The sequence below is a fragment of the Schistocerca serialis genome, chromosome 2 (assembly GCF_023864345.2).
Source record: "Schistocerca serialis cubense isolate TAMUIC-IGC-003099 chromosome 2, iqSchSeri2.2, whole genome shotgun sequence".
Lineage (NCBI taxonomy): Eukaryota > Metazoa > Arthropoda > Insecta > Orthoptera > Acrididae > Schistocerca > Schistocerca serialis.
In genome coordinates this window covers 387,733,903-387,747,406 of record NC_064639.1, presented here as the reverse complement: position 1 = coordinate 387,747,406, position 13,504 = coordinate 387,733,903, and the positions used below count along the sequence as shown (strand labels likewise).

General features: G+C 42.9%; 1 protein-coding gene across 1 annotated transcript in view; it reads right to left on the bottom strand.

The window, feature by feature from the left end:
• The window catches only part of LOC126456012 (ubiquitin-conjugating enzyme E2Q-like protein CG4502), a 650,936-nt gene that overhangs the window by 66,586 nt on the left and 570,846 nt on the right, over positions 1–13,504 (bottom strand). The window contains exon 5 of the mRNA XM_050091767.1: positions 10,630–10,864. Coding sequence (XP_049947724.1) covers positions 10,630–10,864 — 235 coding nt within the window. The remainder of the gene's footprint in view (positions 1–10,629; positions 10,865–13,504) is intronic.

The following is a 13,504-nucleotide window of genomic DNA, read 5'->3' as shown; positions in this document are numbered from 1 at the left end:
GTAGTTTACTTAACGGCCGACTGGTTCCTCATAACTTCGATTCTTCTCCATTTTTGCGAAGTTACTGGCGAAACTACCACTGTAGCGCACGAAAAGCGTTCAACGAGGAATGCCGCACTTGTTTTTGCTCGGCTAGTTTCGGCTGAAAAGAAGAGGAATTTGTCGTGAGGCATCGTGGAACTTTCCCGCTTCAGCTCCAATAGTTTCATGAAGTTACGATAGGTGGCGGAGCTATACCAAGCCTTCAAAATGGCGTCTGTAACGGTGCGTTCGAAGCAGAGAGCTGTGATTGAGTTTCTTTTGGCGGAAAACCAGAGCATCACAGAAATTTATAGCCACTTGCAGAATGTGTACGGAGACCTGACAGTGAACAAAAGCACGGCAAGTCATAGGGTGAGGCATCTATCATCATCGCAACAAGATTGCACAAACCAGTCCGATCTCCTGTGTGGTTTCCGGCCGCACACAGCTGTGTATCTTGCAATGTTAGAACGTGCAGACACTCTCATTCGAGGTGATCGACGGATCACAATCAAACACCTCGCATCTGGATGTCTATGTTGGTAGTGGTGACACATTTGTCCTCTACTTAGGTTCCTCGCCTACCGACTTCATCTGCTTGGCCCAATGATGGATGCACACCACACGGAGCAGTACTTGGATGATGAGGAGGTTATTGACGCAGCAAGGCGTTGGCTCCGACGTCGGCTAGTAGAGTGGTACCATGCAGGCATAGTGGCCTTCCCAGTAAGATGGCATAAGGCCTTCGCATTGAACGGTGGTTATGTCGAAAAATAGTGTTTCATAACCAAAAGAGTGTGGAATAATATAGTGTTTTGAAATCTGAATAAAACCAACCCGCTTTCAGAAAAAAAATTGAATTACTTACTGAACGTCTCTCCTAAACAGGCTGATTTTGCTATACGGGGAAAAAGTGCAGGAAATGAGAGGATTAGGAGCAAAGAAGGGCAAATGAAGATATGATCGGGAATGCATTCTAAGAGGGGTACACCGACTTGAAGGTGAAGATAAAAAAATCTTTAGCTCCACACTGAAGAGGGCACATTATCACGTAGCAGCGACGTTACCCTTCGTATCACCACAGGCACTTCTACCAGCAGGCAGGGTGACTCTCAGGAAGTGCAGATATGCCTCGCCTCTAAAGCAATGTGGAAGGCTCACCCTTCCCACAAGGCGGTCGCAGATAATACCCACCATCAAGGTGAGGCTGTACCGGTGCTAATGACTCGCTGCCACCAAACCAAGGCCATTCTCTGCATCCCATGGGTCGATGCTGTGAATGTTGAACATACCGCCCCTCGTAAAGGTAACCACATCTGTAAACAAGATCCGTGACAAATCACAGCACCGTGGTGACGTATTCAAGTAACCAACGGCAGAACCGTCGTCACGGGGGCACGTCTAACGAGGCCTGCATGCGTCGTAAGTGATAGGGATAGTGGCAGGTTTGGAGAATGTTCTACACGGTCGTCTGGCTTATTCCATTCTGCCGTGTCAGATGCCGGTTGCTGATGCTGGGGTCACTGTCAACTATCTTTTATCTGCACTTGCAAATGGGCGTAAGTCCCTTAGCGCACATTTCTGGCCATATATTCAAAGACCGCTTTTGCTTCGTATTGTGTCTGGATTGTTTCCTAAAGATGATCCCCATATACTAAGAAAAATAATCAGTTGTAATAATTTGGGAAAACATTAACGAGCTGACAATAAAGTCGAGTATGTTTGAACACATTAAAGGTACACAAAAATGCTAGTCGCAACCCAGGACACTGTAATTCGCTTGCGGAATCTCTTCACAGTACACAGTTGCATGTTTGAAGGTAGAACGCCAATTGTTGCTGTGTGTGTGTGTGTGTGTGTGTGTGTGTGTGTGTCAGAGAGAGAGAGAGAGAGAGAGAGAGAGAGAGAGAGAGAGAGAGAGAGACGAAACAGCTAGTGTAGCCAGCTTGTTCTGAAGCGCTCTGGATGTCAGCTAAAGCACGATCCTCGATGGATCGCTGTTGGCTAGTGCGAAATGGGTTCGATGCAGACTGAGGTACTGGGTATCAGGCATGGGTTTACTGTTGAAATACCAACAGCGGACGTTCCAAAAAGAATCGGGTGACATATTCCTTCTTCCCAAGTAAATTTTGCAAAATTACCACGACGAGAAAAACCAGAGACATTAGAGTTCATACGAAGGTTTATATAAAGGCGTTCTTCCCACACATCATTTCCAAATGCAACCTGGAAATGATATTGGTACATATGTAAATGTGGCTAGATACTGAAGTAGCTACACTTTTTATACGTTGATCATCTTGTTGTTCCTAAATAGTGTAAACAATTTCTACCACTGGTTCGGCGTCCTACAAGTTCAACAACGGGGAGATAATGGACAGCGCGATGACTGATATTTAATGTGGTCCACTTGAAGGAATAGGAACGTGGCACAATCCAAAATACGGGCTGACATTTCTGTGGCTACCGGGAGGGTGACAATGTTGAATGCTGTGCATAGAAGTCTTAATGGAAGTGGTTGAGGCGTTTGCAGTGGGAACACTCGCATGTATACGTAACAGCAAGTAATTGAAAGCCGTTCTCTGCTCGGAGGAGCCACGGATTGTTTCGCAGAGTAAGAGATGACACGATTTTCATGCCCAGAAATCAACTTCCGTGAAAGATGTTCCTGCCGACGAGACAGTATTTGTACCTGTACACGTATTAGAGTACCTCTAGAAATGTGGTATGACTTCAGTGTGTTTCTTTGTAACACTGATTGTCTATGGCTTTAGGGAGGACATTCATATACTTGTGGAGCAGTAGCTAGTAATATCAAACTTTAAGACGAGGTCAGGCCAAACGAAGCTCATCTCATTGACGGAAAAAGTCGTAGGACATCTCCAGAATTTGATAGAAATTCAGTCGGCGGTAAGTTCAAAGCTTGAAGCCGGTCGTCTGTCCGGAAGGATTAATAGAATTGATAATTTGGAAGAGCCCAACCACGTAAAACTGATATCCAGGTGAGAGCAAGAAAAAGAGGGAAATTTTTAAAGTTAACATCCTGTCAACAATGAGGTCATCGTCGGAGCAGCAGCTTCTTAGAAAACTATGAGGAAGAGGCACCTCGCGCTATTCTTCCTCACATTTGTTAGAAATAATTTATGAAAATCGTGAAAAATCCAAAATTTATGAACACCCCCATCTCCAGAACACGCTTCCAACATTTTATTCACCGCATCAGCTCCTCACTCCGTCACTAGTACTCGTCCTGGTCCAGCAAGTATTAAATCGGAGTTTCAACAAGGTCTCGACACTAAACCTCTCACCTACGAGCAATAGTTAAGGGACACTATTCCTTCCTAAATTTATACACTCTAATCAATCAGGCACAGCAGAAAATGACAAAGCATATAAGATCGTTCCATTTGTTTAACAATGTATGCTACCCTGTCGCAAGCTTTTTGTCTCGACGTCGCCTCATTGATTTTCGTGTCAGTGTCACTATTTGTGTGTTCAATGCGTTGTCTAGCTGGTCTGCCCAGACTATGAGAACCCCGCTCAGTGCATTATGCTGCACAAGGACTGAAATGGTCACCCGTAATCAAACACAGTCCTCTTGACTGTGTCTCAATGCTCTGAGGACCGATCAAGGAGATGCTCACTGACTCGCTGAGACGTTCCTGAATTAAGTATCCCACATACTCTGCAAAAAAAAAAAAAAAAAAAAAAAAAAAAAAAAAAAAAAAAAAAAAAAAAAGATGAAGCATCGAAGCATCCATAGGGGGAGGAAGGAAAGAAATGAAATTTCGCTGGTTGACAGGTTATATGACATTATTTTAGTTATTACAATATCGAGTCAAATTTAGAAATAGTTTGGTAGTAAGAGCCCACTTATTAGTGTGACTTGCACCTCCTCTGGCTTGGATGTATACACTGATTGTGTGGGGGAGCGTGTCATAAAGCCGTTGAATCCTCTCCTGAAGCAAGCCAGCCCATTCATTGGTCCTTTAATCCTGGATACTGGCACGCGGAGGGCGTTTAGTCTAACTGAAACTCAGTGCTACATAGGGACAGTAACAGACTCAGCCATTATGCTACATGTTTCGCTGGATTCCCACTTCAACGGATGTCTTTATTCAGCTGATACTCTATATATAAACTCACATTACACTCCAGCTGAAAATTCCATATCTCTCGATTACACTGTCAAGACTCATTATTGTGATCACTCCTGCCATCGAGAGTAAGCACTGCTCGCTGTGCAGAGGCCATCAACGTGCCCTGGGTGTAACATAGTTGGACGCTGAGAGGTCTCTACTGAATGTGGAACTGCTGTCTATCCTGTGGCTCTAATGACTGTAGAATGGTACGCAGCGGAGTCCTGGAAGTTCTAAGAATCCTGCATGACGGTCTTCCCGACTTTGTAGCACTGTGGCAGGGCACATGAAATCGCTGAAAGAACGTATCATTCACGGTAAAGAGGATCATTCTGTAGTGGTGCACCTAATCTCCTAACACCACCGTTTATACTGTGCAAGATATTGTATGGCGTACTTGATCTCTTAGGAACAAATGATCCTGAGGGAATAGGGAGCATCACGACCAATACAGGGATCAGTGACACAAGATCGTTGTAACGAGATTAAATACTGTAACATCAAAATCTACTAAAAGTAAAGTCGGAATATGTCTATTAGAAAAAGTAGATAAAAATTCGCTTTTCTCCTTCCTAAGACACAGTCTACATTCCCTCAGATCTAACTATGTGAATGTAAACCACACGTGACTCAAATTCAGAGAAACAGTATCAACAAAATTTGAAAGATTATACCAACTCGTATATTAATAAGCGGCGGAACTGGTCCCCCACGATACACAAAACAGATCAGAAGATTACTCCTCAACAGAGGCGAAGTCTTACAGGAGCTCAAAATTTAGCCGTATTTCAGTACGAGATGGTTTTAATAGTTTCCAAAACGAAACTCTGTTTCGAAATCTGACTGAAAATCCAAAGACATTGTGGTCGTATCTAACGTACACCAGCACCGAAACAAAATCAATTTTTTCTCTGCGTAGTTCAAATGGCTCTGAGCACTATGGGACTTAACATCTGAGGTCATCAGTCCCCTAGAACGTAGAACTACTTAAACCTAACTAACCTAAGGACATAACACACATCCATGCCCGAGGCAGGATTCGAACCTGCGACCGTAGCAGTCGCGCGGTTCCGTGCTGAAGCGCCTAGAACCGCTCGGCCACCGCGGCCGGCTCTCTGCTTGGTAACAATGGTAATGTTACCTATGACAGTGCCACTACATACAGTTTCCGAAACTTTCTCACCAAATGAGAGGGAGTAAAAATTCCAGAATACCAATCAAGAACTGATGCCAACATGAGTACCTTACAAGTACATATCATCGAGTAGCGGAGCAGCTCAAATCACTTAAGAAAGGAAAGTGTTCCGATCCAGACCAATTAGATTCGTTTCAGTGTATGCTGCTATAATAGCTCCGTACTTAGCAATGGTATACAGCCGTTCGCACGGAGGAAGATTCGTAACTAAACACTGGAAATTTGCGCAGGTCACACTAATCCTCAAGAATGGAAATGGGACAAATCCGCTGCTTTACAGACTCATATCAATGACGTCGATCTCTAGCAAGATTTTGGAACGTATACTGTGATCAAATATTATGAATTACCTCTAAGAATACGATCTGTTGAGACATAGTGAGCACGAATTCAAAAAATGTCGTTCTTGTGCAACACAACTAGCCTTTTATTCTCATGATGAAATGATGTATCAAGTATCAACAGGAATCTAGAATTGATTACACATTTCTAGATTTGGTTCCGTTCCTCACAAGTGGCTTATAATGAAATTGTGTGCCAGTGGAGTACCGTCTCAGTTGTGCGACTGGATTCATGATATACTGCCATAAAGGTCACAATTCGTAGTAATTTACGGAAAGTCATCCAGTAAAACAGAAGTAATATTTGACGTTGCCCGCGGAAATGTTATACACTCTCTGCTGTTCCTAACCCATATAAATGGTTTAGCAGACAACCTGAGCAGCTATCTTAGATTGCTTGCAGATGAGGCACTCATTTATCGTCTTGTGACGTCACCAGAAGATGAAAACCGATTGCAAAATGATTTAGACAATATATCTGTGGGGATCAGATGTAATTATGTAATTACGTTTTCCTGGAGACACAATGAGTCTCTACTTTAGGTAAGGATAAGAGCTGTAGCAATGAATCAAAATCTGTGACACAACAAGATTGTTCTGCTTACTGGGCAGATCAAATACACCGTATTTCTTTTTTTTTAGTACGGCCATATCAAGGATTTTTTTCATTTCATTTGTTCCTCGCTGTTCTTGTTATGTGATCTGGGCGGACGTCACATGACACCCCTTCAAGTTTATCGTTGAATAGTCCACTCAGTTTTTTTATTTTTTTATTTCAGAAGTCAGCCAGCCCTCTGACCGAACACGCTGAGGTATAGTGCTTGCACCCTGGAATTGAGGTTAACACAGCTGCACGGAGTACCCTAACACAAACTTTATTTCACAGCTCAGCCCATCTGCCTAGTAAGGAGGAGACCTGAATTGAAGTCCCAGACTTGATACAAATTTTGATTCACTACTTCAACTTCTATCCTCATCGAAGTTATCTGTGCAGTGTGAAATGTGGCAATTGACTCTAAATAATGAAAAATGTGACATCATCCACATGAGTACTAAGAGGAATCCGTTAAATTTCGGTTACACGATAAATCACGCCAATTTGAAGGCTGTCGGTTCAATAATATACCTAGGGATAAACAGTTACGAACAACTTAAATGCCAACTGTCACATAGATAATGTTGTGAGCAAGATGAAACAAATACAAATACTGCATTTTATTGGTAGAACACTTCGAAGATGCAACGAATCTACTAAAGAAACGGCCAACATTACGACTGTCCGTCCTCTGCAACAGTGTTGCTGTACAGTATGGGATTCTTTCGAGACAGGACTCACGGAGGACATAGAAAAAGTTTAAAGTTTGGCAGCTCGCTTTGTATTATCGTGAAATAGGGGAGAGAGTGCCACGGATATGATAAAAGATTTGAGGTGCAATCATTTAAACAAAGAAGCATTTTTCGCTGAAGCAAGATCTTTTCACGAAAGTTTAACGTCCGACTTTCTTCACCACTGCGAAAATATTTTGTTGGCGCCCACTTACGTAGGGAGAAATCGTCATCGCAATAAAATAGGGGGCGGCAGAGAAATAGGATGAAAGTGGTTCGATGAATATTCTGCCAGGCACTTATGTATGAATTGCAGAGTAATCGTGTAGATGTAAATTTACGTCCTGTCACCTAGCCCAATACAAAGTGGCATTCAACTGCCCTGTAACCATCCATTCATGTTCCTTATATTTCGGTCACTCTGCCTCGTTTCATCTAGAAATACAATAGATGTGACTCTGTCAAGCAGCTCTTCACTAGTATTGTATTTGAACATCACAGGATTGTGTTTCCTACATATGTGTAGTAATTTACATTTTTTTTTTACATTTAGCGCATGCTGAAATTCATCAAGCCATACACAAAATCTGTCCCAGTCATCAAGTATCTCGCTACAGCCACTTAACAACGACAACTTTCCGTACACTACAGCATCATCAGCAAATATCCGTCGATTGCTGCTCACGCTATCCGGCGGATCTCTTATGTATACATGGTCTAATGGGTACAAGTGCAGGTATTTTTACAGTGGTACCTTATGATATGCATGTATCAGTGTGCTGGTTGTTTTTTCTCTACGTCGAACAGTCTTCCCACAAACACGTCACAAACTTTACGACCTGATGTTTTCTTACGGTCGTACTACACCACTAAGTGGAGTACGTCTGTCAGCATAGACTAATTGTTTTGCGTCCACGCATCCACACTTTAACACCTGACCTACTGTTCAGGGGAAAATAAGCATTAATAGTTTGCTCTTCTCACATGTATTTGGAGGAATTAGACTTGTAATGGGTATAGCTATTAGTCTTCAAATGACGTAAATACTGATGTAATGTTTTTCAGCACTTTGTCCTCAGTCACCAATAGAAACGTCTGCGCTTAAACCCGTTTCACTTTGTATAGAGAACAAGAGTGGAATATTCAAAACTTTCTGGGGCGCTCATGGTGGTATCCTTGTCTCTGATGAACACTCCCCGTCCAGGACAAGGTACTGGGTCGTATTACTTAAAACGTAATCTGGGAAACTATCTCCTATATCCTAACCTCTGCTTACAGTTTGCATTGTGTCACTGTGACGAACTCTCAGCGGAAATATTGGAATATGGAATCTGTCTGTTGCCCTTCATCCATGTATTGCGAGATACCACCAGAGAAAAGGACAACTGATGGTGTTGTATGCTGCGTGGCACGTATCGACGTCCATGTCCATGTGGCCGCACATCTTTACATTTAAACACAGGCCGCTGTTTAGATGAACGTCCATTCACCGAAAGCTACAGGCGCACCATGTGTGCAGGGTGTCCGAGGAGGTATTGTCAGTATTCAGGGATATGACAGGAACGATCATTCGATGCAAGAAAGTCTATTAAACATGGGCTCTAAAGTGCATAACTTAAGAGCTATGAGCACTGAAAAAGTGTTCGTAGCTCTTAAGGTATACGGTTCAAAAGAAAACACGCAAATGACGACAAGCAAAGGTTCATAGAGACTCGTGCGTTTATGAAAAGATCAATGCACGAAGCATACAATTACTACCGCCGTCATACTCGTACCTTAGCAAAATATCAGGCAGAGAATCCGGAAAAATTCTGGGCTTTGTTTAACAGCCAAGTGGATCTAAGGCTTTCATCCTATCACTTATTGACCAGTCTGGTGTGGAAATTGGGCAATTGAAGATAGCAAAATGAAAGCCGAAGTTTTAAATTTCGAATTTAAGAAATCATTCACGCAGGAGAATTGTACCGACGTACCGTCGTTTAGACGATGAAATGGACTCCGATATGTACGACATACTAATAAGCATTCCTGGCGTACAGAAACAATTTAAGGAGTTGACAACAAATTAGTCACCAGGTCCGGATGGAAACCAAATTCCATTTTTCAAAGAGTACTCTACGGCAATGGCCACTCATTTAGCTTGCATTTATCGCGAATATCTCACCCAGCTCTAAATCCCAGGAGACTGGAAAAAGGCGCAGGTGGCTCCTGTTCGTAAAAAGGACAAAGGAACGGACCTGCATAATTACAGACCAATATCCCTAACATCGGTTTTCTGCAGAATCCTTGGACATTTCCTCAGTTCGAATATAGAAAATTTTGTTGAGACCGAGAAATTTTCGTCTACGAATCGGCATGGTTTTAGAAAGCATCACTGGTGCGAAACGCAGCTTGCCCTTTTCTCACATGATATACTACGAACTATCGAAGGAGGGCATCAAGCAGATTCAATATTTGTAGTTTTCCGGAAAGCGTTTGACACGGTGCCTCACTGCAGGCTGTTAAAGAAGGTACGAGCATATGGAGTACGTTCACAGCTTTATGAATGGCTCTCAGACTTCTTAATTTATGGAAGGCGAGTGTTCATCAGACACAAGGATATCGCGAGGAGCGCCTCAGGGAACTGTGATAGGACCGCTGTTATTCTCTGTATACATACATGAATTGGTGGACAGGGTGAGCAGCAGTCTGTTGTTGTTTGCCGATGATGCTGTGATGTACGGTAAGGTGTCGTAGGTGCTGTAGGAGGATACAAGGTCACTTAGAAAAAAATTCCGATTCGTCTGATGAATGGCAGCTTGCTCTAAGTGTAGAAAAATGTAGATTAATGCGAAAGAGTAGGAAAAACAAACCCGTAATGTTCGGATACAGCAATAGTAGTGTCCTGCTTGACACAGTCAAGTCGTTTAAATCTCTGGGCGTCTCTTTGCAGAGTGATATGGAATGGAACGAGCACGTGAAGATCGTGATAGGAAAGACGAATGGTCGGCTTTGGTTTATTGGGAGATATTCTAGGGAAGCGTGGTTCATCTGTAAAGAACACCGCACACAGTACGCTAGTGCGGCCTATTCTTGAGTACTGCTTGAGTGTGTGGAAGACGCAGCAGGTCAGATAAGGAAGACATCGGAGCAATTCAGAGGTGGGGTGCTAGGTTTATTACTGGTAGGTTCGAACACAACGCAGGTGTTATGGAGATGCTTTAGGAACACAAATGGGGATCCCTGGAGGGAAGTCGTTCTTTTCGAGGAACACTAATGAGAAAATGTAGAGAACCGGCATTTGAAGCTGCCTGGAGAGCAATTCCACTGCCACCAACATACACTGCACGTATGGACTACTAAGAAAAGATACCAGAAATTAGTGCTCATACGGAGGCATACAGCCAGATGTTTTTCCCTCGTACTGTATGCGAGTGAAACAGGAAAGTAAATAGCTAGTAGTGGTACGGGATACCCTGGGCCATGCGATGTAAGGTGGATTGCAGAGTATCGCTGTAAATGTAGATTTTGCTTCGAATGATCTTTGCTGTGACATCCCTGTATACTGACCATTCCTGGCGGGAAACCCTTTGTTCGCAGCGTTTCGATGAGAGGCGCTTGCTCTTACCGTCTTGTGGGCTGCGATGGCGCCGGCCTGGGAGCCGCAGGCGCCCTTGTCGGCCGAGTGCCCCGCGGCGGCGGCTCCGGCGCCCGCCCCCGCAGCCGCGGCGGAGCTCTTCTTGGGCCGCAGCAGGCTCAGCGCCGACTTCCGCACCGGCGCCGCCGCCCCCGCCACTCCGCCCCCGCCTCTGGCCTCGGCGCTTTCCGCTGGCGTCACCGCGTCCCTGTGGTGGTAGCCGTGCCTGTCGACAAACGGAGCCAGTCATTAGCACCACCACTCCCGCATTTTCTGTTTTGTCAGTGCTCAAACTGTGTAAGTAAAAATTCCACTGCGTTCATGAGACTACGCCATTCAAAGCAATCATTTTGCTTTATCTTGTCTGCTGCTACCAATATCTGTTTATTTATATCCACAGAGAGTTTCAAAGGTTGAAACCTTCGTCAGCACGTGGACTTACCTGTGTTAATACGACATGTGTGTGTTTTGTTACGACTTTGGGGCACTGTCTCCAGTGGTCACGGGCTGCTTTTCCTGTATTAACACTCTGCCGTCCGGCGACACTACACTGGTGTCGTGCGCGAAATAACGGTCAGCGGCCGGCGACACCACAGTGGTGTCGTGGGTATGGTATCGCTCAGTGGCCGGTGACGCCACAGTGGTGTCGTTTGCGTAGTATCGCACAGTGGCCGGCGACAGCACTTTAGTATCTTTTGCATTCTGTTGGTGTTTTGTTTCGGTAACAATAAGTTACACACGTCAATAACTTTTTTGTTTTTATACGTACTTGTGCCCTTTCCTCATGGCAGAATAAAGAGACGATACGATTATTTACGGTGAATGCTCGGAGCAAAACTTGGAGGTTGCCACTACATCGCGTATGTCTCATCATGATCCGGTTAACAGACTTTCCAGTCACATAAAGCAACACCAACTAATAGGCCTACGTATTTCCGAAAGGAATAATCGAAAACGAAGAAACTGCCATGTATGTTCCAAAAACAAAAAAAAAAAGAACAACAAACTTAATGTGCAAGTCTTGTAGAGTTGCGTTACATCTTGGAGACAGTATATCTTTTTCATGTGATACGCAGCAAAACAAAGTACCAAAGACAATGCAAATAAACAAATACATGAAACAAATAAATTTTGTATTTATTTACGATGTATATCTTCGAAATTTCATGACAGTAGGGAAACAGGGTTGAAAACTTAGGAGAACTAACGATGAGATTAGGAAAAGTAACAATTTATAATCTCCCGATAATGTCAAGAACGGCTGGCGACAAGCCAAATAATCCGCATTAGCGCTGCCGGCGCCTAGCGAATACATTTGTACGAGACGTGCGGACGGCAAAGTGTTAATACATCACAAATAAACTGTTAACATTCTGTAAATAAAGACGGTGTCTTGATACTACAAAATGTAACAGGTTATTTGTGATGTATTACGACCAGTTACTGGTAACAGTAAACTTGTTGTTTCATTCAATAGCAATAACAGTCACGGTAAAGCCTAACCCAAAAATGTTGAAGTTTAATATGTACCATGTCTTCCCATTTTACAAAAGATGTGTAGTGGAAGAGCAAGAGTTAAGTTGCCAATCACTGTAACTCTCGATCACTCAGTAGAGACCTATCGACTTAGTCCTATCTTTGAGAACTATTATTACCCACACATGAATGAGGCATTTATTTTATCTTATTGAGTTGTCAACCGTAATCTCAAACCACCAATCTTTACAGAATCGAACTTCCTCATATAAAACATCTTCAAACGTCTAAAAATATGTTTAAATTTTGTGATAACTGCTCAGATTATCAAACACTGGGTCGGTATAGCCTGGATAATGCTCGCTCCATTTTAAGGAAACGTAGCTTCTCACACGTCTGAATAACTATGATGTTCTATTTATTGAACTATGTGCCGTACAATGACATGATTTTGCAGATAAGTTATACAGCGTGTCTCAGGAGGAATGGGCCGTAATCAGAGATAAGAAATGACCATTCGAAGCAAAAAAGTCTAACAAACATGGGTTCTAAAACGCGTATCTTAAGATCTATTAGCACTTTTTCATCGTTGATACCATGAAACAAATATCTTCTATTGCAAGCTCTTCGCTTTCCTTGTTTTGAGTGGTGACAGCATGGACCAAGACACGAAAAAACTGAATGTGGACGCTGAAGTGCATAGCTTCAGAGCTATGAACACTTCTTCTTCTTCGCTAGTGCGAAACACATCTCTTGTGCTGAATAAGTGCTCACAGCTCTTAACGTATGCATTTTAGAACCAACGTTTACTAACAAATTTTTGTCTTGTTTGGTCCAATCACTTCCTTACAAACTATGGAAAATAACAAGCTTGCAGTAGAAGAGATTTATTGCTTAGTATCGAAGACGAAGATGTGCTCATAACACTTAAGGTATGCATTTCGGTTCCATGTCTACTAGACTTTATGGCTTCGATTGACCGTTCCTGTCAAATCCCTGAATTTTGACCATTCCTCTTGGGACACTGTGTATAGTGTATGTGGATACTGTCTGAAAAATATGTTGCGAACAGAGCAAGCAGTAAACATGTAATAAATTAAAACGTCACATATTTGATGCTTAAGTTTTAGTACATGAACAGCGGAAATGTAGTAAGCGGTAAACTTTTTGCATTTCATTATTTTGTGGGTGTTGTATTCGAGGAAAAGTTTCATATCGCTTTGAAAATAGGTGTAAAGTTTGTTAGAAGTCGCTAAGTGCTGACATTCTCAAATTCTGGATGAATATAATGTGACATTTGCGCGCCATGGGGTACACTGCTTCAACACATACACACAGTTTCTACCTTTAATACCTATGTTATTGTGTTAAACTTTTAAATGTTAGTTTA